The following is a 27,968-nucleotide window of genomic DNA, read 5'->3' as shown; positions in this document are numbered from 1 at the left end:
TGTGTATGGGAGGAGAGAGTGAGACAGTGTTTGGGGCCTACAGGCTCCTTTATTTCACCCCAACCACAGACACACAGACCTGAAGCAGTGCTCAGCCTTCTATTAGAGATTCTGCCTCTTGGGGACAAATGTCCACTCTACATGCATCTTCTGGAGCATGCTGTGAGGGGTGGTGTCCTGGTGGCTGGGCAGGGTGCAGGGGAGGGGTCTGGCATCCTGTCCTCTGAGAAGGGACCTTAGTGAGGTTGGTGTGTTTGTGACAGTGGCTGGGGAAGGGCTTTCATGCCCTGCATGGGGGTGCACATGACATGGCTTCCCAGACCAGGATGCAGGGCCCTTCCTGTGGGGAGCAGCCTGGGAGTGGGCAGGCAACACCTGAGGCCTGGGCTTTCTTGAGGGGCTGTCTGTTGGTGCCTCCAGGTCCAGCCCTCTGGCCTAGCTCCCAAGAAGATGGTGTTTCCTTGGAGGTTCATGGTGGGAACACCTGCCTTGCACTGGCGATGTGCCCCTTGCCTGGCACTGTGTGCTCTCGGCCTGTTTCCTCCCCTGTGAGCTGGGCTCCTAACCCCTAAGAGGGAGGAGCCCCTGAGAGGGTCCTGTGGGCTCATGGGCATAGAGCCGGTGCAGACAGTGTACGGGGCAGCACGTGACTGGGACAGGGGCCTGGCATGGGGGACTGGGGTGGCCTAGTCGTCTTTGTCCTTGGCACCATGTTTGAGAATGCGGGTGAACTCCACGTAGTTGAAGTTGCCTTTCTTATCAATGGGTGCTTCGCGGTACATCTCGTCCACCTCCTCGTCTGTGAAGCGGTCACCCATGGTGGTCAGCAGCTCCCGAAGGTGGTCCTCGTGGATGAAACCTGGGGGCAGGGCCAGGGCCATGAGACAGGCACTTGGGATGGGACACACCTAACACCCCCTACCCCTAGGCCCCCCACCAGTCCTTGTAGGGGAGGGGCCAGGAAAAACCACAGCCCTGGTCTTTGTTCAGTTTGAGTTCGCTGGGGGCTCCAGAGGGAAGAGTTCTACAGTGGGACTGTCTGCGGCGTGTTCCTGAGGGGGACCTGGGGCTGTCGGGGGCAGAGGTGCCGACTGTGTCTTGCTTTAAGAGTGTGAGCCCCGGAGTTCTACTGCCTGAGTTTGAGTGCTTATCCCCCTTCTTTCTAGCTATGTGACCTTGGGCAAGTTACTTAACCTCTCTTTGATCTGGAAAATGGGGATGAAAATATGCCAACCTGGTAGGGGACTGTTAAGGAAGTCAGGAAAATGAACTGAATATGCTCAGGTCTGTGGTGCACCTGTTGCCCTTGAGAAACTACTGAAATGACTACTGCTGGCGTCACTCTGGCCCGTTCCTGGGAAAAACGAGCTGTGGGATAGAAAGCCCTTTGGAAGATCTGAAGATGGGGGTTGACTTCTGTACCTTGTTGGCCAGAAGGGCCTGAAATGGTTTGGTTTCTGGAAAGGTCAAAAGCAGAGGCCAAGTGTGTTGGGCCAACAGGTGAACTAAGTGGAAAGGCTTGGTGGATGTGGGCTGTTTTAGTTTAGCATTTGGGAGAGAAACCAGGAAAGCAGCATGGCTTTTATAGTTCTAGTGACAGAAACCAGCAGACAGATGATTTCTGTCCTGGCCTTTGACGGCAAGGGGCCCTGAAGTCCCAGCATGCCCAGTCCCACTTGCATATGCCGCTGGAGGCGGGCCTGGGGGAGGTGCTCAGCCCCAGCTCTGTCCAGGCCTCCATCCAGAGGCTGCTGACCTGAGGCCTCCTCGTCGAAGCAGGCAAAGGCGTTGCGGATCACGTCCTCGGGGTCCGTGCCATTCAGCTTCTCCCCGAACATGGTGAGGAACATGGTGAAGTTGATGGGCCCCGGGGCCTCACTCATCATGCCCTCCAGGTACTCGTCCGTGGGGTTCTTCCCTGTGGTTGGGGGGGCGTTCGTGCCTGCTGTCACCTCCCATCCCCTCCCTGTCCCCTTCCTTCACGCCCCCACAGTAAGTTTTCTAAACTGTAAAGCATCTTTCTGGGACGGCCGGCTTTCTGATGGCTTCCTCCCCAACCCTGCTCTCCTGGCTGCCTTGACCAGTTTCCTCCTCTGGTCTGGGTATCCACCATCCATAATGCTCTCTGAAGTGTGAGAGCCCACACCTGCTGACTGCTCTCTGTGTCTGGTGCTCCATGTGCCTTATCGCATTAACTTCACCACCTGTGAGGTCAGTGCTCTTATCCTCCTGTGAGATCTGAGGCACAGAGATGGGGTGACTAGTCCTAGGTCACATAGCAAGTCAGCAGTGGAGCCAGCATCTGAACCTAGGCAGCCAGATCCCAGGCACGGTTTCAAAAGTAGTTAAACTGGTGAGCTTTGGTGTCACACAGGCTAGGGTTTGAATCCCAGCTCTATGCTTATTTCCTCTGCCTTTTAGAATTGTGAAGATGAAGAAGGCAATGGCTATAAAATGCACATAATAATGATTGGCACAGCCTCATGGACGTGAATCAACTGTGGGGTTCAAATCCTAGCTTTACCACTCAATAGCTGTGTGACCTTGGGCAGATTACTTAACCTCTCTGAGCCTCCGTTTCCTCATTTATAAAGTGGGAAGGATAATCACATCTACCTAATAGGATTGCTTTAGATTTGAGATAGTATCTGCAGAGCTGCTTCCTGTTATTTTATCTATTATTTGCTGCTCTTGTTTTCAACCTGAGGATAATGTTCTTAACCAGAAGGCTATGACTGATCTGTGGACCACTGAAATGAGCTACTAATGGAGTGTGGATTTTTCAGGGTAGCCCTCCTCCCCCAGCCACTGTCTGGCCCAGATGCTCTCACCGGATGAAGGGGTGCCAGGAGCTGGGGCTGAGGGTGGTTGTCTGTGGCCAGCACATGGGGAGGGATGTGGAAGTAGAGCCACAAGTGGGTGCTGGTGTCTGGAGGATTGGCCTCTGGGCCTCAGTGTCCCCATCTGAGCAATGATAAAATGTACTAGATTTCTGAGTCTGTTCAGCTCTAAGGTGCTGATTCTGGGGAAGTCACTGGAGTTAGTCTCTCAGGGCCTGACACAGGTAACCTCTGAAGGAATGGGGAGGTGTTCTGGCCTCCCTCTCTAGGCCTCAGTTTCCCCATCTGTACAATAGGAAGTCTGTGCAGTTCAAAATTTCTTTTAGTCACTGATCCCTTTCTTTAAATGAAATGGTACCAGGCAGCACAATCTACAGTCTGCCTGAGATAGTTCTGTCGTGGAGTGGGCTTATCTGGGTCCAAGTCCAGTGCCCAACTGCTCTGTGCCACAGTTTCCCTATCTACTAAATGTTGAAAGTGATGGCAGCTATTCTCCAGGTGGGCACCTCATGTCAGTGCACAGGAAGTGTTCCTTAGGGATGAGCAGCCCTTGCTGGGCCCACTTACAGCCCCCTGCCCCTGCTCACCCATTGATGCCAGCATGTCATGCAAGTCCTCCTTGTCAATAAAGCCATCTCGGTTCTGGTCGATCATGTTGAAGGCCTCCTTAAACTCCTGGATCTGGGACTGGTCAAACATCGCAAAGACGTTGGATGTGGCCCGCTGTGGTCGCTTCTTGGTGGTCTTGGCCTTGGCCCGTTTACTGGACATCTTGGCTGCACGTGTGTGGGGCTTTCCTGCAGGCAGTGGGTGTTGGGGAAGAGACTGTGACCACAGGCCAGAGATTCTCTGGCCTACCCCAGCTCAGCTGTTACTGCCTAGGCCTGGCATTCATGCTCCCACAGGTTTGGGACTCCCGCCACACAGCTCATCACAGAAGCAGACAGCGTGGGCACTGTGTGATCTTAAGCAACTTCCTCAACCTCTCTGAGGTTCCACATCTGGGAATGGGACAGGAGTGCCCAGCTGGAGGGATTAATTGACTTATTGCCCGAGAAGCCCCTGGAATGGTGCCAAGCACAGAGTAAGCTATTTTTGCTGTGGCTGTTTGGGTGAGACACTTAGGATTGGGTTCAGTGCCAACCATTTTGGTGCTTTATCTCCTTTAATCCTTAATAGCATTTATACACTGTCCATCTCCCTCCAGGCGACAAGGTGGGTTGACTTGTGGGAGGCCCCAAGGCTCCCTGCCCCCACCAGCAGGAAGGAGCTGGGTCAGCGGGCCCCACATTCCTGACATTCCTCATCCTCTCTTCTCCTCCTCATCCCTCTGCCCTCCCTGCTCTGGAGGTTCTGGAAGGCCAGTGTGCTGGGCAGTTTCCTTTCCCCGAACCTGCCACACTTGACCAGCCCCTCAGGGTGGGTGAGAGGTCTGATTTGGGCCCTACTCATTATTCTCACTCCTCAGTGAGGACTCTCCCAGAACCCCAGCTTCCTGTCACCCTTGTTTAGACCTGGCCTCCGAGCCTCCAGCCAGCCTCTCCCATTGCAGACAGACCCAGACCTGCACCTGTCACTTCACCTTGAAGCCCTTGAAGGTTCCTGCCACTCCCTCCCACCTGCAGCAAGTCTGGGCCCCTCAGCCTGGCATTCAGGGCCCCGTGGGAACCCTCCTGCCCTTCTCTCTGACTGGCCATGGCATCCCTCCTGCCGCCTGTGATCCTGCCAAGGTGGGCCACTGGCTGCTCCCCAGACACCCCCAGACTTTCCTTCTTGGTCCTTCTCCTTGGAACGCCCTTCTTTCTCCAGCCCAGTCTTCAGACATCCTTTGGGGAGCAATCCCGCCGCCCCCCAGCTTTCACAATAAGCACTTAAAGATATCTCTCCTTCACAGTCAATCAGGGCAGGTGTAAATCCCGATTTGCACATAAAACCATGGTAGGCTAATAGATGCTTGTTTAATGAATGACTGTGAGGGCAACTGTGGCCATTCTACTGGCCCCACTGTACAGATGGGGAAACTGAGGCCCAGCAAGGGGCTCTTTCCCTGAACCCATGTCATGGCTTGTGAGGACTGTGAGCCTGAAGACCTAGGGCTGTGTACCCCTGCGCTGGGTGTGGTTGTGGGCCTGGCTGAGGCTCCAGGACCGCTGCCCCTCCTTTTCCTCTTCCCTGAGTCCCTTGGTGGAGGATCTCCAGGAAGACTTCCCTACTTGTTTTTCACCCCAAATTATATGGTTATGAGTGTTCCTTGCTCTGTCTCCAGGCCGTTATCCCATGACCCTATTCAAGTCATTTTTGGTCTTTTGTCTTTAAGATCTTAAACCCTGAAATGGGATACTGGCCAGCCTCAGCCTTTCCCCAGGGCCACAGCTGCCTGTAGTCCTGAGATGCTGGCTGCTGTATCCCCCGGAACTGACACACCTGGCCCTCGATGTTTCTCACGTGGTTCAGAGAAGGTAGACAAAAGCCTCTCTCACCCATGACCTGGGTGGCACTGGGATGGTGCCATTGGTATGGAGTGCCATCCTCTCCTGTGGTTCATGCTTCGAAGGGCCCAATCCTTCCCTAAACTGGGTGTTCTCTGGGAACTTTGACTCATGGCACCCACAGAAGGCAGCTGAGAAAGAGTCTACTGTGCCCAGCAGAGGCTGTGATGGTCATCATCACTGTCACTACCACCGTCTGTAAAGTTGTAGGGCAGACATGGCAGGAGAGAGAAAGCCAGGACCAGGGGCAGGAGTGGCCAAGAGCTCGCCCCCTGTTCTGATCCTGGCTTAACCCCTTGGTCTCCATGACCACCCCCACCCTCTTCTGTACAGGGGCCATGACAGAGCTTAGAGCACTGAACTTTAGTTTGTCCATCCCACCAATCTTAGGAAGCAGGGTGCACAGAGTGAGGTGCCCCCTAGCTGTGCCATTAAAAAAACTGAGGCCCAAGAAATGGCACCCATGAGAGGGAAAGAGTCCACTTGGAAGCCAGGACCCCTGGCTGGGCTTGGGTCAGGGGGTGGCAAATGGTCCTTCATGGTGGGCCTCTGGCAGCTGAGGGGCTGAGGATGCTCTGTGACCAGAGGCAGTTTCTAGTCTTGGTTGAGGGACTGGGGTCAGAGACAGGCTAGGCTCTTAGCCCTGGGGCTGTCGCGTCCCCCTCCTAGGGGTCCTAGACACCAGGGGTCAGATACAGTTGGTACGTGGCCTGGCTACAACTGGGTGCCACCTCCCCGCTCTGGTGCCTGAAATCCTTCTGTATCAGCAAAGGCAAGGCTTGTATTCCCCCCTACCTCGTGGTCCTTATGGCCAGCAGTGCTAGATGCCTCGCTGATAAACTCACCTCATCTGAGGCAGAGTTAATTGAATCTTTCCTGAGAGTTTCAGGAGCAGCTGGAGGGCTAGGAAGGAGCTGGGGACCAGTTCCTGCAGCCCAGGTCCTTGTGCGGACCCCTGGAGTCGGGGGTAAGCCCACAGGGCAGACATTCCTCACCGGACAGGCCCGGATGGTCAGTCTTGGTGTGTATGGGCAGAGGTTACCCCAGTCTCCATCCCTCTTTCCTGCCCCAGGGAGATGGATGAGGGGACACTGATGCTCTGGAGGGGACTTGAGGAGCCCGATAGGGCTCAGTTTCCTGTCTGTGACACACATGGGTCCACTAGGGCAGGGAACACCAGTGACCACAGCCCCCTCCCGACCTCCCAAGCACCGCGAGCTCTGGGCTTGGCATCTCTAACTTCACAGTAAAGGGGCAGGACCTGACACTCTTCCCTCGCCACAAGCCCACTCGTTCTCAGAGCCCAGAACAGTCTCCCTGCTGTCCAGCCCCACCTCGCAGCCCTGCCCCACGAGCCCAGAGACCCTCCGACAACCCCCTGCGTCCCCAAGTTCCAGCCGTGGCCATCCCACCGCCTACTTTAAACCACCCGGGCGGCCGGGCTCCCACCTGGTGCGGAGAAGGCGCTGGCTCGGTGCGCTGAGCGGAGCGGGTGCGGAGCCGGGGCTGTCGCGTCGGTCGGTGGGGTCTGGGCTGGGCGCGGTGGGGGCGCGGGGCGGGGCGTAGCGCCCGGCCTTACAAGGCAGAAGAATGTGCGCGGCGGGGCGGGGGCGGGGCCGCGGCAGCCCGGCCTTATTTGGCTTCCACCCACGCACGGGGAGGTGGGGGTGCTCCTGGGTGAACCCCCGGGCTGTGAGGGGCTTCCCCATCGTGGGCCCGGGAGATGATGGGGGTGAAGGAAGGGGATTTATCTGGGTTGGCCCTTCCTCTCCAGCGAGGCGGGCAGAACATCCAGGGGTCTCCAGACCTCAGACCCTACCCCCACCTTCCCCCCCACGCCCCAAGGCCAGTTGTCCGGCCCATTCCCGTGGGAAGGCTTCCTTACACCAGACCAAGTATGGCTTTTTTCCAGTCCCAGAGAAGAGGCGTGTCAGAGAGGACCCATTATCCTCAGGCAGAGGCACCAGTCAGGCCCTGCGGGTGTGGGACTATCGATCGTGGGGGTTGGATAGGACCATGCTGGGGACAGCCCACCTCAGCCAAATCACTCTCCTTTTCAGCTGCCCTGTTTCCTCACCTGTAAAATGGGAGGGTGCTGGTGAGGATTCAGCTAAAGAGTCACCAGAAAGAGCCACATGGCCCCTGGGGAGCCAGCGAGAGGAGCAGGGGCTGGGGGTCCCCGGGTTCATTCTTGCTGGAGAGCACACCCCCTCCCCTCTTCTTGTTGACCTGAGTCGGAGGATGGAGTCTGGGAGGACAGACTCATCCCCTCTGCAATCGGGCATCAGGCCCTGTCCATCTTGACCCGCAAAGGATTCCTTACCCATCAGCCCCTACCTGGGCTCCCTCACTGCTCTCTCCTGGCTCCCTTTGATCCAACACAGACATTCTCAAGGAACTTTTCAACGCCCAGTTACTTACTCTATAAATATTACCTGGCACCTGCTACCTGCCAGGCACTGTGCTGGGTGCTGGGGAAATAGCTGTGAACTAAAGTTATCTGACTCAGGAAGCATTTGTTCTTGTGGAGGGAAATACTATGAGCTACATGGCTTGGAGGGTAGAAATAAGTGCCTTGAAGGAGAATAAAACAGGATGAGGAGAGAGAGTAACAGGAGGTGGGAGTTGCTTCCCAGGAGGTGACATGTGGGCAGACCTGAAGGAGGTGAGGGACTGAATGCTGCCCAGTGGACATCTGAGGCAGAAACCCAGCAGGGGGAGCTTGCCCAGCTCACTGGCAGGGAGCAGCAGGAGGTGAGTGTGACTGAGGGGAGGCGGGTGGGAGATGAGCCCTGAGAAGCAGTAGGGACCTAGCCCTGGGCTCCCTGTAGGCCACTGTTAGACATCAGAGAGTTCTGAGCAGAAAGGTGGCAGGTCTGATTTGTTTTAACTGAATCGCTCTGGGGTGGGGGACGGGGGTGGGAGACCAGTGAGGAGCTGTTCAGCAGGATGATGTGTCCAAACTAGTGTGATGAAGTGGGAGAAGGGGAGGGGTTCTAGACAGATACTGAAGTTGCACCCAGTAGGATTTTTGCATGGACTGGAATGTGTGTGAGAGTCAAGGAAGACTCCAAGGGTTGTGGTGTGAGCAGCTGGAGAGAAAGCTGCTATTTTCTAAGATGAGTTGATTATGGAAGGAGCAGTTTTGGTGAGACGTCAGAAGTTCTGTTTTGGACATACTAGCTTTTAAAACTTTCATTTTGAAATAGTTTCAAGCTTAAAATAAAAGTTATAAGAACTGTATAAAGAGCTACTTCATCAAGATTCTCCAGTTGTTAACATTTGGCTTTATTATATTCTCTTGTGTGTGTGTGTGTCCCTCAATCATTTGAGAGTGACTTGCACACATCAAGCCCTTTTACCTTGGAATACTTCAGTATCTCCTAAAAAGAAGATTCTATTACATATCCATAATACAATGACTAAAATCAGGAAAAGTTTTTATTTAAGTATAGTTGATGTACAGTATTATATGTTACAGGTGTGCTTATCTAATATAATCCATATTCACATTTTGCCAATTATCCCGATAATGTCCTTTACAAATTTTTTTTCCTTATCCAGGAGCCGGTCCAGGGTTATCATATTTCTTTGATTTCCCTCTGTGTGTGTGTGTGTGTGTGTGTGTGTGTGTGTGTGTGTGTGTGTGTAGTAAAATAACAAAGTTTACGAATTAACCATTTTTAAGTATACAGTTATGTGGCATTAAGTACAATCACATTGTTGCACAACTGTCACCACCATCCATCTCCAGAACTACTTCATCTTCCCCAACTTAAATTCTGTAGCCATTAAACTCCCCATTCTCTTCCCTCAACTGCTGAGCAACCATCATTCTACTTTTTGTCTCTATGAATTTGACGACTCTAGGTACCTTGTGTAAGTGGAATCATACAGTATTTGTCCTTTTGTGACTGGCTGATTTCACTTAGCATAATTTCTTCAAGATTCATCCATCTTATAGCATATGTCAGAATTTTCTTCTTTTTTTAAAGGCTGAATAATATTCCATCGTATGGAGAGACCACATTTTGCTTATCCATTTATCTGTCCACGGACATTTGGGTTATTTCCATGTTTTGGCTATTTGTGAATACTGCTGCTGTTAATACGGGTGTGGTACAGTATCTTTTCAGGCCCTTGCTTTTGATTCTTTGGGGGTATATACCCAGGAATAAAGTTGCTGAATTATACGGTAATTCTGTTTTAATTTTTTTTTTGAGGAACCGCCATACTGTTTTTCATAGAAGCTGTACCATTTTACATTCCCACCAACAGTGCACAAGGGTTCTAATTTCTTACATCCTCACTAATGTCTTATGATTTTCTATTCTTTTTTAATAGTCATCTTATTGGGTATGAAGTGATATCTCATTGTGGTTTTGATTTGTTCCATAATAATGTTAAGCATCTTTTCATATGCTTATTGACAAATTGTGTATGTTCTTTGGAGAAATATCTATTCAAATTCTTTACCATTTAAAAATCAGGCTGTTTTTTGTTTTTGAGTTGTCAGAGTTCTTTAACTATTCTAGATATTAACCCCTTATCAGATATGTGATTTGCAAAAATTTTCTCCCATTCCGTGGACTTCTCTGTTTAAATATTTTTAATTTATATAATTTATATACCATAAAATCCACCCTTTTCAAGTATATAATTAGGTAGCTTTATAACATTTACAAAGTTATACAACCATCGCCACTGTAATTTCAGAACATTTCATCACCCTCAAAGAAACTCCATATTCATCAGCAGTCATTCCCCATCTCCCCTGCCCCCTCATGCCTTGGCAAATGCCAGTTTACCTTCGGTCTCTGGATTTGTTTACTTTGGAAATTTAATGTAGATGGAATCATAATATGTGGCCTTTGGTGACTGGCTTCTTTCAGTTAGCCTAATGTTTTCCAGGTTCACGCATGTTATACCATGTATCAGTACTTAACTCTTTTTATTGCTGAATAGTATTCTGTTGATATCCCACATTTTATTTACGTATTCATCAGTTGATTGATATTTGGGTTGTTTACAGTTTTTAGCTATTATGAATACTGCTGCTATGAACACTGGGGTGTAAGTTTTTGTGTGGATGTATATTTTCACATTTTTGATGGATATCTAAGAGTAGAATTGTTGGGTCATTTGGTATCTTAAATGTTTAAATTTTTGAGGGACTTCTAAACTCTATTCCTCAGTACTGCATCATTTTGCATTGCCACCAAAAATGTGTGAGGGTTCCAGTTTCTCCACAGCCTCACCAACACTAGCCTTCTAATCATCCTACTTGGTGTGAAGTGGTATCTCATTGTGGCTTTGATTAGCGTTTCTAATGACTAGTTATGTTGAACATCTTTTCATGTGCTTATTGGACATTTGTATATCTTCTTGTTTTTTTTTGTTTGTTTGTTTGTTTTTGGAGTGGAGGAAATTAGGTTTTTTTTTTTTTTTTTTAATGAAGGCACTGGGGATTGAACCCAGGACCTCAGGCATGCTAAGCACACGCTCTACCACTGAGCTATGCCTCTGCCCCCATGGACATTTGTGTATCTTCTTTGGAGAAATAATTATTCAGAGATTTACCCCATTTTAAAATTTCTTTCTTTTTTTGTTGTTGGGTTGCAAAGGTGCTTTATATATTCTAGCTACTACACTCTTACCAGATACATGATTTTCAAATATTCTCTCCCATTCTGTGAATTATCTTTTAGTTTTGCTTGTTGCAAGAAGTATAAGTGTTTTGAACTTTGATGAAGTTTTTTTTTTCCTTTGGTTTCTCGTGCTTTTTGTTGTCATATCCAAGAAACCATTGCCTATTCCAAGGTCGTGAAGATTTACACCTATGTTTTATTCTAAGAATTTTATAGTTTTAGCTCTGAAATTTAGGTCTCAAATCACTATAAGTTAATATTGTATCTGGTGTGAGGTAAGGGTCCAACTTCCTTCCTTTACATGTCATCCCAGCACCATTTGCTAAGACTGTTCTTTCCACACTGAATTTTCTTGACATCCTTGTTGAAAACCAGTTGTCCATAAATGTGTGGGTTATTTCTAGACTCTCAATTCTACTTCATTGACATATACGTCTACCCTTAAGTCAGTGTCACACAATCTTGATTGCTTTAGTTTTGTAATCAGTAAGTGTGTCTTCCAGCTTTGTTCTTCTTTTTTCTAGGTGGTTTGATTGTTTACTCTCTTGCATTTTCATATGAATTGAGATCAGCTTGTCAATTTCTGCAGAAAAGGCAGCTGGGATTTTGATAGAGATTGTGTTGAATCTGAAGATTAATTTTGGGGAGTATTGCCATTTTAACATTAAGTTTTCTGATCCATGAACATGAAATGCCTTTCCTTTTACTTAGATCTTTTAAAATTTAATTATGTTTTGTAATTTTCAGTGTACAAGTCTTCTACTTCTTTTGTTAAATGTATTCCTAAATATTTTATTCTTTTTGATTCTACTGTAAATGGAATTATTTTCCTAAATTCGTTTTCAGAGTGTTTATTGGTAGTTCAACTGTCTTTACTCACAACACTTCTGACGCAAAATATATAGGTTTTTCCCTCACACCAACTAATTCTCCAACTCTCTGGACACCAACTGGCCTACAATTCAGTTTAATTCCAACCCTAACTGCCTGGAGTTAGCGTCAGACTCCACAGGTTTCGGGGCTCAGTCCCACAAGACTGCCCTCACATCAGACACCAGGTGCACGTATCGGGTCACCAGGTTACCCACACTTTTGTCCTACTTGACTGTAGATTAGGGGTTGCTACACATCCCTCCCTCCCCACCAGGGTAAATAATTTCCTAGAACTTCTCCCAGACCTCAGGAAAACAGTTTAGTTACTATTATCACATTACTATAAATTATACAGCTCAGGAAAAGCCAAGTGGAAGAGATGCACAGGGCCAGGTCGGGGTACTGGGAGGCGAGAGCTTCCATGCCCTCTCCAGGGGTGCCATCTTCCCAGCACCTTGGAGTGTTCGCCAGCCTAGAAGTGCTCCAAACTCTGTTGTTTAGGGTTTTTTTAAATGGAGGTTTCATTACAGAAGCATCATTAAATCTTTGGCCATTGATGATTGACTTAATCTCCTGCCCCTCTTCCCTCCCTGGAGGCTGGGGAGTGAGGCTGAAAGTTCCAACCCTCTAAACATACCTTGGTCTTTCTGGCAACCAGCCCTTATCCTGAAGCTATCAAGGGACCCCAGTTGCTAGTCCTCATTAGCGTACAAAATACACTCATCACACCAGAGATTCTAAGGATTTTAGGAGCTATGTGCCAGGAATCAAAGACAAAGACCAAATATTTATTTTTTATTAGATAACAGTAGAAATACAATTGATTTTTGTATTTTGATCTTGTTTCCAGGAACATTGCTGAACTCGTTTTTTAACTCTTAATAGTTTTTTTTTTGTGGATACTTTAGGATTTTCTATATGAAAGATCATGTTATCTGCAGATAGAGATAATTTAACTTCTTTCTTTCCAATTTGGATGCCATCCATTCATTTATTCAGTCTAAATTCATTCTTGCCTAAATGCCCTGGCTGGAATCTCCAGTACAATGTTGAATAGAAATGGCAAGAACGGACCTCTTTGTCTTGTTTCTGATCTTGGAGGGAAAGCTTTCAATCTTTCACCATTAAATATGTTGTTAACGATGGATTTTTTATTTTGGATATCCGTTATCAGCTCTTTTATCCTAATTTGTTGAGTGTTTTATCATGAAAAGGTGTTTGGTTTTATCAGAGGTTTTTTCTGCATCTATTTACATGTTTTTAATCTGGAACTTTTCCTTAGCTTTTTTATGTCTTTCATGCACTGACATTTTTGGAGAGTCTAGGCTAGTTACTTGGTGTTCCCTCAAGATTAGCTTCAGCTTACGGATTTTTGACAGGAGTATCATGGAAGTGATGCTGTGCCCTTCTCAGTGCATCTTATCAGGAGATGTATGATTTAAATTTTTTCCATCACTGGTAATAATAACTTTGGCCATCTAGTGTCTGGCAAATTCATTCATCAGAAAATTACTATTTTTCCCTTTTGTAATTAATATGTTCATTAATATGTAATTTGTGGGGTGCTCTTTTGAGACTAAATATTCTGTTCATCAAACTTCTACCCATGACTTTCAACATGCACTGATGATTCAGTTGTTCCTATGGTGGTTGTCAAATGGTGATTTTTCTAACCCTTCTCACATCCTTTTACTTTTACTAGATGGTGGACATGTTAACTTGGAGATTACCTGTTAGACATCTAAGTGGAGATGGTGACTGGAAAGTGTAAAGTTCAAGGAAAGGTACAGGTTGTAGATTGAGATGTAGGAGTTGTTAAGGTATAGAAGGTTAAAGCCATTAGCAGTTGAAGGTCTTCAAGGGCCCATGTCCCCTGTTGGTCACCTGGGCTTCACCAGGCCTGGGGTCTAATGACATGTTTTGGAGATAAACCCTGATGTTGACTGGGTCATCAGGGTACCATGGCTCCACGGAGGCTGGGACTGGGGGGCTCCTGTCTTATGGGAAGCTGGGTTCTGTGGAAAGAAATGCCCTTGCTCTGTTCAAAGCTGATAAAAGCTCTCTACTTAATCTGTCATTGAAGGCCTGGCTAGCACCAGCCTGCTCCCTGAGCAGCAATGGTCTCCACTTCTGCCTGTGTTTGCCGTGCTCTTCCCTGCCACAGATTGGAGAACTCCTGCTCATCCTTCAAAGCCCAGCTCAAATATTACCTTCTCTGTGAAGTCACATCCTGCCTTCCCTCCAACAAGGTCATTCATTTAGGGAATAGTTCTTGAGTCTCTCCTCTGTGCCAGGCACTGAGACTGGTGAAAAAATTTTATTTCTGCCCCTAGGGAGCCCATTGTCTCCTGGTGGAGACAGATATTCACGTGTAATCTCACAGATCTAAGTATCATTGCATCAGTGGCAGCAACAAAGACAAGTGGAGTGACTCTCATGCTCTGAGGGTAGGGCAGGGGGTTTGCACCAGCTTGGCCTGGCTGAGGTGCTTTGGGAGGGCTTTCCTGCAGAAATGCCAGCTGGCCTGAGAGCTGAGGAAGGAGTAGACGCATTGGTGGGGGAGCCATGGCTCCCTCGCAAGGCCTGAGGTGAGGCTGGAAGGCAGGGAGCAGAGGATGGGCTCCTGTGGGAAGTGCACCTAGAAACATGGTCAGGGGCCTCGAAGGCCAAGGTGAAGAGGCTGGATTTTCTCCTGCTGGTACTGGGAAGGCTATGAAGAGCCCTGAGCAGAGGGGACTTTTGAGGAGTCACTCTGACTGCCATAAGGAAGGGCTGTGTGGACCACATTGATTTTTCAGATCAGCCAGGAGATACAACTTCATTTTAAATTTCTCTTATAAACCCCGCTTCAGTGCTGGTGGTAGAACTTAATCGCAGGCGGTCTGGGGGGTCCTCTGCAGCACTTGCTCATGCTGACGTCCACATGGTCTTAGTCTCTGGCTCTCAGACCACTGGTGGCAGTGGCTTTGCTGTCCTGGCCATAAGGCCCGAGTCTAGTGCTGCTCCTGGCTGTGGCCAAGCCTTCTTTCTCTGTTCTCAGCTATGGGGTGGGGACTCTGCAAGGCTTGGGGACCCACAAACCCTGGGGGCAGCAGGGGTTCTGAAGGGGAACCTGGGCCTCTCTGCTCTTTGACCTGCCTCCCCTGGGTGGCTTCCAGGGACCCAGGGATGGCGTCCAGTCTTTTCTCCACTCTCTTCCTCTTCCCCAGCACCCTGCAGTATTCAGGAGGGTGTGTCCTGTCCTGTCTCTGGCCCTCTCTGTTCCCTCAAGGATTGTGCTTTGGAAACATAGAAACCAAGGACTCACTCCCAGCTTCTCTGGGAAGCTGCTGTTGGCCTTTCCCTGAAGTGACAAACGCCTCCCTGACAGAACAGAGTACAGGAGATGCGGCATCATCTAAGTCATGAGAAGATACAAATCCAAATTATGTAACATTCTCTAAGATTCTTGGACACTTAAAAAAATGCCAGTGTTAAGAAAAAACAAAAAAAGTAGGGAAACTGTTTTTGATTCAACGAGACTAAAGAGACATGATAACTGAAAGCAGTGAGTGATGGTTCAGGATGGATATAAAGGAAAAGTCTTGGAGGACACTGCTGGGCCCTCTGAGTACGGCTGTGCTCTAGTGGGTGCTGATGTCTGGGCAGTACCCTCCCGAGTAAGGAAGGTGCTTGAGGGCCGCTCGTTTGTTAAATAGGAGGGTAACAGTGGTATCGTGGTCATGCAGGAATGCCCTTATTCTTAGGCATTGCATGAAGTGTTCAGGGTGAAGCAGCATGGTGTATGCAACTTACTTTTAAACGGCTTGGGAGGAATGTCTGTGTCCTTTGCTGAGAGGGACAATGCAAATATGGCAAGGTCTTGACAACTGGTGATTCTGGGTAAAGGACATTAAACTCTTCTTTTAGCTCGGGGAGGGGGTCCTCTCTGCTGTTGCACCAGTAGGGCTGGGAGCGGGGGCCCAGATTCTGCACCTCAGACGTATCCCTCTTCCTCGTGTTCTGACACATGGGGTATAGGAGCCCTCCAAGACCCTGAGCTAACTCTCACGGCCCCGCCCCTACTGCAGCAGGGGTGCTCAGGCTCTGGAGGGGCTAGGATCCACCCAGTCCCCCGAGGCATGTCAGGGGTAGAACTGGGCTTGCTAGCTGGACAGCGGCCTTCAAGTCCAGCCTGGCCACCCCTCCTATGTTCACTGACACCTCTGAGTACCTGGCTCAGTGCCCAGGCAACCTGAAACCTGTCCACTTACCTTTGAGTCACTCAGCCCTGTCTTAGGGCAGAGGTAGGTCCAGGAAGGCACCAACCCCAGGGGTTGATCAGAGCCACCCATGGTCACTGGACACTCAGCCACCACTACCAGGATCCAGAGATGAGGGCATGCTGCTCCTAGCACAGGGGGTCTGGCCCATAGGGTTTGGAGGGGCAGATGAGTGGCCTCATTGGGGAGGGCAGAGCAGCCTGAACGAAGTTCCTGGGAAGGAGGTTCCCCTGGGCCTGCCGTCACCAGCATCTCAGCTGGGTTGGGCCAAGGGAGACCAGGTGTCTACAGCTCAGCCGGGCTCAGGAACTTTCTAAAAGGCATGTTCTTACCACCAGACACTGGCACCTACTGTTCCTTCTGTCTAGAACATACTTCCCCAGGTTCTCCCCTGCCTGCCTTTCCCATCCCTCAAAGCTGGTTAAACACCCACTGGCCTCCCCAGCTTGACCAGATGCTCCTGCGCAGGCCAGTTGGGCAGTGCTGTCAGGTTCCCACGTCCTCACTGTGCTGCGTCTCCTTTTCCACCACCTGCTCTAGTAGACAGGAACTCACCTATGACATGTTCCGTGTCTCCCCAACTGGGGTGTGAGCTCTGTGAGTGACCTGTGGGCACTGGGCCTGGCACGGTAGGTGCTCAGGAAGTGCATCCAGTGCATATAACCATCGGGGAGGGGCAGCTGCTGGGGGCAGCGAGTGCCCTATCCTGGGAGAGGTGCAGGCAGAGTCGGGGTCTATGGAGAGGGCGCGTCGTCAGCGAAGGCAGCCCATCCTGGCTCCCATATAGCAACTGTTGGTTAAACATTTCTCACTCCAAGGAAGCCAGGCAAGCAGATGTTGCACACATCTTCCAGATGAGGGAACGGAGAGCTTAGCTTTCTTGCCCAGGGTCACAGGGCTGGTGTGTGATAGAGCTGGAATTAGAGTTTCCATTCGAGTCAGCCTGTCTCCAAAGGGCTGCCATGTGGGAGGGGGTCTGGCTAGGTCTCCTGGGGCATCCATTCCACCCGCCTCATCCCAGCCTGGCCCGTCTCGCTGCAATAACACCATGAGCCCTTGGTACACGTTACCTCATTTATTCTCACAACATGCCTGTGAGGTAGGGAGGGGCGGGGACTGTCCCCATTTTACAGAGGAGGAAGTTGAGGCACACAGAGGTCAAGTGACTTGCCCAAGGTCACAGACGGCGGCCAAGCTGGAATGGGCCCTAGAGCAGGCCCTCAGGTCACCTGGGGCCCCTGTGGCAGGTGCTGGATGCGAGGACGTCTCCAATGCCGTAGTCGCGGACACAGGAGAGAGCAGCCCTCATGCACTGAGCTCACTGCGGGCCAGGCCTCACCCTCTTCCTGCCCCCCACCTCACCCTGCAGGCCTGGGCCATTGCAGCTCAGGGCTCATGACACCCTGGGAGTGGGGGTTGGGGGCAGGGGAGAGAGAAGGATGACTGGGGTAAAAAAAAAAATAGAACAGAAAAGTCAGAGACTGGAGAGATGGGCCCATGACCGGATGGGGGGTAGGTGGGAGGCCAGAAAAAAAGGGGGGCTGCTTACACACAAGGTATATATTTTTACACACACTGGTACACACACCTAGATATAGTACATGTAAAAATATATGCTATTCACACACCCGCCTCCTGCCAGGTGCCCCGAGAGCCAGCGGTGGCGCTGGTGGGCATGGGTGAGCAGATGGGCGTTTGTTAAATATACACTCTAAGGTCTATGTGCATATGTACACATACATACAGACACAGCCGCCCGCCCCTCGTGTACTGTACACAGGCTCGGCCAGGGACAGGCAACCCCTGGAAAATGGGGTCCCGCTCTTGAGTGGCCCCAGCTAGTCACTCTGAGTCATACATTTTGCTGAAGGAAGAGGGGTCTGGAGAGAAGAAAAAGGCGGGAGTCTGGAGTGTGGTAACTATGGTTTTTATCTTATTCCCCTCCTCCCCTGCAAAGACTTCAACCCTCCTCGTCTTCTCACAGACGAGTCACCCGCCTGACGCTGCCCAGGGCTGGCGGAGCACAGTGGGAGGGCTGCTTCTGCTGAGAGGAACCTACATCTGCGTGCGCGCGTGTGTGACTGTGTGTGAGCACTTGGTGGGGGAGGAGGAGGGGATGCGTGTCCATCTCTCTGTCCTCTGGGCTCAACCACGAAAAGGGCTGAGAGCCAGAAAGATGATAATCAGGATGGTGACCCCTGTGTGAGCTTTGAAGGGAAAAGAGAAAAACGTAAGAATGAAAACTCCAGGGTCAGAGCTGGGGCAGCAGGAAAAGAAGGAAGGACATGGCAGGTGCCCAAGGCTGCCCTTGGGCTGTCATCATCTTGTAAACAAGCTAGTTTAAGTTCTCATTAGATGATAGAACAAGTAAAAAGACCGTAGTCTGGAGGCTGGGCCGGGGAGCTGCCCAACGAAGTCCATCTATCTAGTCCACCGCGGCCAGCAAGAAGAAAAAAAAGTTCTATAGTTTTGTGTTTTTGATTTTTTTGTGTGAAGTCTTCATAACCTAAAGCTGGAAGGGACCCAAAAAAGCCAAATCGTGAGCCCTTTTATGCGTCAATTGGAAAGTTGGCTCAGGGTCTCTAGACAGAATAACCATACTAAAGGTTGAGAAAATTTTGTTCCATTCGCATTTAGTTTGTGTTTTGTTTTGTTTTGTTTTGAAATGACTGAAAATTTCTTCCTGCTTTCCGGTCTCAGAGCCGGGTCTGGGCCTCAGGGACATAAATCTCGATGCTGTCTGCGCTCTCCGTGGCCGAGTTCTGCCTCACGGAAGCTGCCCGCTTGGCTGCCAGGAGTCTCTTGCGGGCCTCCTGACGCTGCTTGTCCCCAGCGTCAGAGGCCTTGTCGCGGCTCACTGCCGGCTTGGATTTAGCTGGCTTCTTTGGGACCGGAGGGGGTGGTTTCTTCTCTTCCTTTAGTGAGACAGTGAGGAGGAAGAAAAATAAAATAAAGGTGCCACCTTCTGTGTGGCACAACCACCCACCGTATGCTGGCAGCTGGAGTCTCCACCCCAGCTTCCCCGCAACAGGCACAAGCAACACATATCTGGAACCAGGAAGCCACAAGCAGCGATGACGGCGGGAAGAGCACACGGCACAGGAGCAAAAAGCAAGCTTGGAATCCTAGAATATTCTAGTAGGGAAGTACAGACAGATCACCTATTCCCACCCCTGCCTTGAACCATTCAGAGTCTGAAACTCACACAGGAACCCCATAGCCAGACATGGGATTTAAATTCAGGACTTTTGACTCCCAGGTCACATTTCACATGCTTTTCTAGGGGATCAGAACTCAACAAGGGTCACAGTCCAGTACTCAATAACCAAAGGGGTCACTGGGCACCACTGTTTCACAGCTGGAAGCCTCAGGGAAGAGGCTGGCCCAGGAGGGAGAGCTGGATCCAGACCCCTGCCCCCCTGGCAGTGTGGGCCTAGGAGGAGGGACATTTTTCTGCCTCTGAAGTTCCAACAGCCATGTCTACCCTAGTGCTCCAGGCTGTGGGCATGTCTCTCAGGAACCCCATTTTCTGAACATGCAGGGCAGGGAGGCATGCTTCGGTTGGGCAGCCTCAACTACACAGCAGAGCGAACGGCATGCTGGACGAGCGCCGAGCATGGACCCCGCGCACTGATGGACGTGAGCCCCCAGCTCAAAGACGACACACGGAGAAGGGAGCCAAGCAGCACTGACCGATGTGGGCAGCGTTATTGCCGACCAGGAATTTGTCCCTGGACTTCCCCTCCGCACTGCTCCATGCTCACCTTCCTCTTCTCGGGGGTCTCCACCAGCTGCCAGCTGTTGGCCTTGAGGTGGTAGAGTTCATCAAACTTCATGCTGATGTCCTCAATGGACAGCTGAAGCAGGTCCCAGAACCCTGCCAGGTCCTGGGCTGTTGGACGTGGGTTGGCGTCGGGGTTCTGTGGGACAGAGGGGGATCAGTGGGGCAAGCAGGGCAGAGGCCTGTCCTGTACCCCATCCCAAGTGTGGTCTCCTAGCCCTGCCCACCCTGGTCGAGGGGCTCTTGAGGCCTAGTCCTGCTCTCCTGTTCCCAAGGTCAGGTCAGTATCTGAGTGAATGAAGCCAGTTCCTGGTCACTGATGGCCCTGACGGTGGAGCTCTCTGGGAGAAAGACGCAGTCCCATCATGAGAGTGGGTCCACGGGGACTGAGGCCTTCACCACCACTGCAGGGCTACAGTGAGGAAGGCTCTCATGTCCTTAACGTATGCCAGGCAGGCAACTGTTCTCATTTTACAGGGAGGAGGCAGAAGTTCCTGGCCATGGTCGCACAAGGAGGCAGGGAGAAGCCAGGATCACTCCCAGGTGCCTATGATTACAGAATCCATGTGGTTTCCCTCCCATCATCCTGTTCTCTGACAGCACGTTCCTCATCATGACTACCCCAGCCAACCCCCACACCCCCAAAAGGTCCTGGTGATGAACACTCGCCACTGCCTTCCACCCTGAGGAGTACACCGCCCCTGGTCAGATGGACAGAGGCTCCCACAGGAAGAGAGCTGCCTGCCTAACAGGTGGGGGTAAAGGAGAGGGGAACCCACCAAGCCTAATACTGGTGGCATTTCTTTAGTCCTTACCTTACATACAGAGTATGTTGTATAGAAACAAATCATTGCTGACTGATTTTTAACTTTCATGTGGCTGCTTTTACAGAGGTCGCTTTTCTATTTCAGAAGGTATTAGAGATCTGAAAGGACCATTCCTGGCCCTTTTCTCGTGCTGGGCACTGACATGTGCCATTGTCATCTTTCCAACGAGGAAGCAGCACCTTCTCCATGTTAGGGAGGAGGTCACAGAGGCCTAGAGGCTAACAGCCCCGCTGTGGAAGGAGGAGAACCACACTCACCAAGTTTTGCTCACAGAGGCCTCGGAACTGCTGGAATTTCTGCGACATCAGTAGCTGGGCACTGCCCACAGCACTGAGGACTTTTCCTAAGACTGAGAAAGAGAAGCAGAAAAACACTGAGCAGCGCACAAGGTTTGCTGGGGTGGAAGGTAGGATCAGGGTCATGGCTTTCACCTCCCCACCTGAGGATGCCAGCTGCTACCTGGTGATGGCACTCGGTCTTCATTTTATTTACACATGAATGCACTCTCATTGTGAAAAATGCAAACCACACACATAAAGTGAACCTCATCCCCTAGTTGCTAAGGACATTGTATGGCAATAAATTACTCTCGTAGATAGACTCAAGAAGAAATAGAAAATCTGATTAGAACAATAACTTTTAAAAAACTGAAGCAGAAGTTAAAACATCTTTCCTAGTAAAAAGAACCAGGCCTATGTGTTTTGCAGGTGAGATTTTTACAGAACCTTTAAGGAACAGATCATCCCTGTCTTACATACTTAAATTCTTTCAGAAAGTGATTACACAACTAATTTCAGGAGTCCCGAGAGAAGACAGGACATGCCAAGAACAGTCCACTTTCATCATGAACATAAATTTAAATGTCTTAAATGAAAGCTAATAGACTCCAACAGGAGAGTGAAGTGTTCAGCCGAGGAATATAAGGTTGAAATCTTTAGTGTGAGTTCCAGTTTTAAAGTGGAGGCAGACAGATGATACTATTCCCCCCGCCCACCCTGCTTCTAATCACTGAAACGCAAAACAGTGAACAAGAAATCGAAATGCAACTGTCTCTTGGCAGAAGTCTAGAGCACAGTGCCTGAGGGAGGCTGCCATGTGCAGTGATAGCCACACAAGGATTATTCTTGGGGTTGAAGGGCTCAGATAAAGGTGGCAGTTTTGAGTTTTCAAAAGAAGCATACCTTGAAAGAAACCAATAATCTTACTTGAAATAAAAAGAGGGTGTGGCCCTCAGCAGAGCTTCCCTGAACCTGGTTTAGCACCATGGTGGGTGGGGATGGGGGGATGAAGACATACTTTGCGTGGTGAGCAGCCCTGTAGTTGTCCAAGAAGACAAGACCGAAGGACGAACGCGCCCTGTGACCATCGCTGTGCCTGAGGAGTTCCTGCCAGCCTGGGTCACAGTCCTGGCTCCGCTCCCACAATGGCCTACTTACAATAGCTCATCAAGGGAGAATTTCACCCCCTAAGAAACTAGGTATTAAAAAGGAACCAACACAGGAGCTAAACGAGTATTACAGGAGCAGCAAATGGCAGGTGAACATTTACCAGAAAGTTGCTGCCAGAGAATAGATGAAAAGTGTGACATTTAGCCACAAATATTTAAACAGAAGTTCAAAGCAGAGATAGAGGTGCCCTGAAAAGAGGTGCAAGACAAGGGAAGGAGATAAAACATGAGCTCTGGAACTTGTGCAAGAAAAGAAATCAGGCTGTCACAGAAACAAGGGCCACGCTGGAAGCAGCACAAAGAGTAAAACCCTGCTGAAAACCGGTAAGGACAAGCAGAATAGGAGTGAAAAAGCTGCTGGTGCAAAATACTTCAGCTGCTTGATTAACAAGACACCTTAAATGAATAGCTAAACTGCTGGGAATAAAATGACCACCCCCTCCCCGCCCAGTAGGGAGTTGGGTATGTGTGCCTGGCTTGGTCTAAAGTAGAATGGAAACAAAGGGCAAAGTCTCTCCTGAGAATTCCTAACCGTAAGACTGCACTTAGGTACCTTATTTTTTTAAGAAATGAAAGAAGCAATTAGATGTATTAAAAAGAGACTATTTAAAAGAAAATGAGAGACATGGGAGGGAGAGGGAGACAATATAAATCAGAGTTCTAAAAGGACAGAGAGAATGGAAGAAATTTATTCAAAGAAATGACTTAGAATATGAATAGAAGACCCCACCCCAAACTCATTTTAGGAAGCTAGATCGCCCTGATACTAAGCCAGGACAAGGATGAGAAAGGAGAATTATCAGCCAATCTCCCATGAACAAAGGCAAAATTATTAAATCAGGTATAAACAAAAGTCCAACGATGTACGAAAATATATCACAGTCTAGCTGGGTTTATTCTGGTAATACAAGACTGATTCAACACTAGAAAACTCTAATGACTTCTGAGTCTGGCTTTGAAAAATCAGTTACTATCAGACAAACTGAACCCTTCCATCCAGAAAAGTTAAAAAAACTAAATAAAATACCCAAAACAACAACAACAAAATCTCTTTTAAGGCATTAAAAAACGACCAAGGCAATCAGTTTGAGAGGCTAAGATTTCAGTGAGAAGGGAAACTATACTCAGGCGTTACCCCAAGGCTGCGTGGCTGAGCAGCCAGGCAGAAAGCCCTGGTTAAGAGGCTGAGAAGCTGAGCAGAGCCTGCAGCAGTTTTATGGGGACAGGGAGACCAAAACTGGAATCCAGAGCTACCAAGGCAGACAGGATTTGGGGGAGAGCGCATCAAGCCGAGCAGAGCTTCCAGCAATCTTAAGATGCAGGAGAGACAAAACTGGAGCTCAGTGTCTGCCAAGGAGGAAAGACTTGGTAAATACCACAGCCTGTCACAAAACCCAGCTCTGAATTAGTTCAATCCCATATTGGATTAAGCTGGTCTGGCCCTACTCTTAATTGTTCGCAAGAAGCAAAAGTAAATCCTTTCTTAAAGAATAGAAAATTGTCCTGGGCCTTAAGTTATCTCTGTAGGTCTCATATAGTTTCTGGCATTGAATAAAAATTACCAAGCACACCAGGAGACAGGCCCAAATGACTGCGCATCAAAAGAGAAAAACCTGAAAAGAGTAAAAGACCTACAGGAGATACAGGTATGAGAGTTATTGGACAAGAGCTTTAAAGTGACTGTGAACATGTCCAAGAAAATATATGACATGACGAGGAATTTCAGCAAAGAACCAGAATCTTATCAAAAAGAATCAAATGGAAATTCTAGAATGAAAAAAATACAGTAACTGAAATTAAGACTGCAGTAGGTAAGTTTAATAGATTAGTTACAGCTGAGCTATAAAATAATCCAGTAGAAAATAACCAGATGGAGGTCTAGAGGAGGAAGAAAAGAAAGGAAAATACAGAAGAGAATGCAGAAACATGACATGGCAGTCTAAAACATGTGGAATTGGAATCCTCAAGGAGAGAAAAAATTAAATGGAGAAGAAATTTGAGGAAATAATGGCCAAAATTTTTCTGAAACTGATGAAAGTTGTTAAAGCCAAAGAGTCAAGAAACCCTGTGAGCATCAAGCTGGGAAAATACAAAGAAAACCATACCTAGGCATCACAGTAAAACGGATAAAACTCAAACACAGGGGAAAATCTTAAAAGCAGGCAGAAGGGAGAAAATAAATTATTCTTAAAGGAGCAGCAGGAAGACTGACATTTGACTTTTCGATACAAAGGCTGGCACCAGAACATGATCAAAGACATTTAAAAAGTGTTGAAAGATCAATACCAACCTAGAATTCTATAGTTGGCAAAAATACTAATCAAAAAAAGAGGGAAAAATACATTTTGAGACAAATGCTGCATTAAAATAAGTACTTAAGCAAGTTCTTCACAAGGAAAGTGATCCTAACTAGAAGCACAGAAACAGAGTGAAGAGTAACAGAAAGAGCACACATGTGAGGGTGAATGCGGACTGTATGAAACAGTGTCTTGTGGCAGTTAGAGCACAGACACAGAGCTGAAATACTTCCCAGCAACAGCACACGTGTCAGGAGGGGAATAAAAGTGACCTAAGGCCCTTGTGTCATCTGTGAAGTGGTAAAGGTACTAATTTAACCTTCACAAAGTTAAGGATGCAGGTTGTAATCTTTAGAGTAATTGCTAAAAGAATAATAAGCTAATGTGAGAAAAGTAGAAATAAATACTTGATTAATACAAAAAGAAGGCAAGGAAGGAGAAAAATCTGTTAATAGAATTTACCACATTACAGATTAAAAAAGAGAAACCATATGATTATCTAAATATAGTAAAAAATTCCATTAAATTCAAGTTTTCTTAACCAGAATAAAAGAATCAACAGGCCTGTAATAAACTCATCATACTCAATGGTACAATGTTAAAAGCAATTCCTTATTTACAAATAAAATAAGAATATAGCAAGACTTCCAGATATAAGATCAGTATAAAGGTCACGTGCATTTCATAAACAATAAACAGAAAATACAGTAACAAAAAATACCACTCACATCCTTCCAAAATTAAAATACTAATCAAACAAATGTTTTAAAAATATATAAAACTTTTATGTGGAGAATATAAAATTTAAATGAAAGACACTAAAGAAGAGCTAGATAAATGGAGAGACATAATCATGTTCTTGGATAGAAAAGACTCAATAACAGGTCAATTTCCCACCAAACTGGTCTACAGCTTTAATATAATTCTTTTTTATTTTTAACTGTTTTTTATTGAGTTATAGTCATTTTACCATATTGTGTCAAATTTCAATATAATTCTAATCAAAACTTGAACATGGAACTTGAAAAGCTGAGTATGAAATTTATGTGGGAAAGCAAACAAACAGTATTAGCCAAGACATACTTAAAGAAGAATAAGGTTGGGGGAACTTGTCTTTCCAATTATCAAGATTCATTGTATAGTTATAACAATGAAGAAAACTGGATTTGAGATAGACTAAAGAACAGACTAGAAAGCTCAGAAATGTATCGACTCAAATATGAAACCTGATGTTTGTCAGGGCTGTACTGCATATCAACAGGATAAGGACGAACGTTTTAATACGTTATTATCCAATAAGAAAAAACTAACAGAGCCTTACCCCACTTCATGTGGACAAATTAATTTGAAGGCATCAAGGACTTAAATGTGTAACACAACTTGAAAACTGTTACAAGTAAACAACTTGAAAACTGTTACAAGTAAAGTGTCTTTCTGACATTGGGAGAAGGATGGATTTCTTAAAATACATAAACCATAAACCAACCAAACCAAAAAAACATAAACCATAAAGGAAGAGACTGATGAGTTTACATTAAAATTTAAAATATCCATTCATTCAAAAGATACTATAAAGAAAATGAAAAGACAAGCTGCAAACTGGGAGAAGGTAGTTACACTACATATAATGACAAAGGTTCCAGAATCTAGATATGTAAAGATCACCTTGAGGCAGTAAGAAGACAGACAACTTAATAGGAAAATGAGCAAAAAACATGAACAGGCATTTCACAGAGGACATAAACATAAATGGCTAATAAGTGAAAAGATGCTCAATGTCACTCATAACCAATGAAATGTTATAACTACTATTTCTTATCTGTAGATCGGAGGAGGGGAAAAACCTCTTACATACTAAGTGTAAGCAAAGATGTAGAGCAATGAGTACTTTCACACAGTACTGAGGGAATAAACTGATATAATCACTTGGGAGAATAATTTGGCATTTCTTGTAAATCTGAACACATACATACCCTATGACCCAAGCATTTTCCAGTATATACCTTAGAGAACATGTGTAAGATCAGGAATCAAGACAAATTGCAGCGTTCAAAAGTCTCCAAGGAGTTCCCTTCTGGGAGTAAAAGCCAAGCCTTTAGTAATACCTCTGAGGCCCATCTCCCTGCTGCTCGCTGGCTGCCTTCCCCAGGCCCGGGACGTGTCAGGCACTTGCCCACCACTGGAGTTCTCTGATCTCCGGTTTGCTAGCACCTCTTCTCTCTCCCTTCCTTTCAGTTTCTGCTCAAGGTCACCTTACCAGGGAGGCCTTCCCTGTCCACACTATGCAGGACAGCAACACTGCCCCCAGCCATGCAGCACTCGTCATCCTGCTCTTGCTGTGCTTTGTGTTCTCTGTTGGATGTCTAACCGTCTTGCATATTGTATGTTTAGTTAGTTATTTTCTGTCTCTCCCCACAAGAATGTAAGCTCCACAAGGGCAGGGACTTTGTATTGCTCTGCTGCATCCCCAGAAGCTAAAACTGTGCCTAGCATATGGTGGGTACCTACTCAGCACATATTCACTGAACGAATGAAGGTCAGGATGGAGCGGGGGATGCTGCTCTCTTCCTGCTATCCCACAATGTCCTGACATGCTCGCAGTTAGATAAGATACACATGAGACACAGTAAGATTAATAACAGAGACACAAAATTGCCATTAGAGCCAACAATATGATCATTTATGCTGCAAATCCAAGAGAACTAAGAGTTACACAAAGTTGCTGGACACAAGATCAACATAGAAGTCTCAACATAGTTATGCTAAGAGTTATGCAAATACAAAACAGATTCATTTTACTATCAAAACAAAAACTAGAAAGTACCAAGGAATAAACCTAATAAAAATGCATGACCTTCATAGATATATTAATCAAACTTGAAGGATATAAAAGGGAGATCTGAATAAATGAAGAGATAAAATTTATTCATAGCTAAAAAGACAGTATTTTTCAGGTATCAGTTTTTCCCAAAGTAATCTATAAACCCCAATTCCAGTCAACATCCCAGCAAAATTTTTCTGAGGAACTTGATGTACTAATTCTAAATTAGTATTAGAAGAGTGAAGATACAAGTAGACTTTTTCTTTCTGAACAGAAACAATAAGGAAAGGGATTCACCCTATCAGATATCAAGGCATGTTAAAAAGCTATGGCAATTAAAAAGCTGTATTAACACAGAAAGAGACAGAAGAGCAGCAGAACAGAATAGCACCCAGAAACACATCCCTGCATGTGTAGAAATCTGGTAGAGGTTATGACTGACTGATAACCATTAATCAGGAAGGCAGAGGCTTCAATTATTAGTGTTGTGACCACTGGCTCACCGTATGAAAAATGAGATCCTAGAATGCACAAATATAAACTGCACATGGATTAAACACCTACATATGAAAAGACAAAAACCCCAAACTTTTAAAACCATGAAAAAAATCATCAGAACACAGAAGGTATTCTTAAACAAAAGTGCATTCAATACAGCGAAAAGATGTAATAATTATAAACAT

The 27,968-nt window shown here is 47.4% G+C and overlaps 2 protein-coding genes and 1 long non-coding RNA gene across 10 annotated transcripts in view; 1 reads left to right on the top strand and 2 right to left on the bottom strand.

Moving 5' to 3' along the window:
* Positions 1 to 20,983, top strand: part of LOC140687423 (uncharacterized) — a 40,952-nt gene extending 19,969 nt beyond the window's left edge. Inside the window, exons 3-4 of one of the 2 annotated variants that reach the window (XR_012061708.1) lie at positions 19,144 to 20,645; positions 20,805 to 20,983. This is a non-coding gene — a long non-coding RNA (uncharacterized lncRNA). The remainder of the gene's footprint in view (positions 1 to 19,143; positions 20,646 to 20,804) is intronic. The other variant, XR_012061709.1, reaches the window with a different exon arrangement.
* Positions 30 to 6,910, bottom strand: MYL9 (myosin light chain 9). Of its 2 annotated transcripts, XM_006202576.4 has the most exons (4): positions 6,779 to 6,858; positions 3,428 to 3,637; positions 1,757 to 1,918; positions 30 to 859 (listed from the first exon to the last, which is right to left on the bottom strand). In XM_006202576.4, exons 2-4 carry the CDS (start codon positions 3,609 to 3,611, stop codon positions 687 to 689), a joined length of 519 nt encoding a protein of 172 aa, XP_006202638.1. In that variant the 5' UTR covers positions 3,612 to 3,637; positions 6,779 to 6,858; the 3' UTR covers positions 30 to 686. The 2 variants fall into 2 exon arrangements, with proteins under 2 accessions (XP_006202638.1, XP_072800249.1); XM_072944148.1 differs by lacking the exon at positions 1,757 to 1,918 and having other exon boundaries at positions 6,779 to 6,910.
* Positions 17,173 to 27,968, bottom strand: part of DLGAP4 (DLG associated protein 4) — a 79,124-nt gene continuing 68,328 nt past the window's right edge. For all 6 annotated transcript variants that reach the window (XM_006202578.3, XM_072944165.1, XM_072944166.1 and 3 more), the window contains 3 exons: positions 20,978 to 21,069; positions 19,877 to 20,032; positions 17,173 to 19,027 (listed from right to left, as the gene is read on the bottom strand). In XM_006202578.3, the coding sequence (XP_006202640.2) occupies positions 18,809 to 19,027; positions 19,877 to 20,032; positions 20,978 to 21,069 (467 nt within the window). In that variant the 3' untranslated portion in view covers positions 17,173 to 18,808. The remainder of the gene's footprint in view (positions 19,028 to 19,876; positions 20,033 to 20,977; positions 21,070 to 27,968) is intronic.

Source organism: Vicugna pacos, chromosome 19 (assembly GCF_048564905.1).
Source record: "Vicugna pacos chromosome 19, VicPac4, whole genome shotgun sequence".
Classification (NCBI taxonomy): Eukaryota; Metazoa; Chordata; class Mammalia; order Artiodactyla; family Camelidae; genus Vicugna; species Vicugna pacos.
Note: the sequence above shows the minus strand (reverse complement) of the source record. Positions and strands in the feature narration are given on the sequence as shown.

What these genes read in the sequence shown, in the direction of transcription:
- MYL9 (XM_006202576.4), bottom strand. Translation starts at nt 3,611, where the DNA reads ATGTCCAGTAAACGGGCCAAGGCCAAGACCACCAAGAAGCGACCACAG. An exon ending in TGACATGCTGGCATCAATGG is followed by an intron (nt 1,919 to 3,427) that starts GTGAGCAGGGGC and finishes CCCCAACCACAG; the next exon opens with GGAAGAACCCCACGGACGAG. An exon ending in CTTCGACGAGGAGGCCTCAG is followed by an intron (nt 860 to 1,756) that starts GTCAGCAGCCTC and finishes CCCTGCCCCCAG; the next exon opens with GTTTCATCCACGAGGACCAC.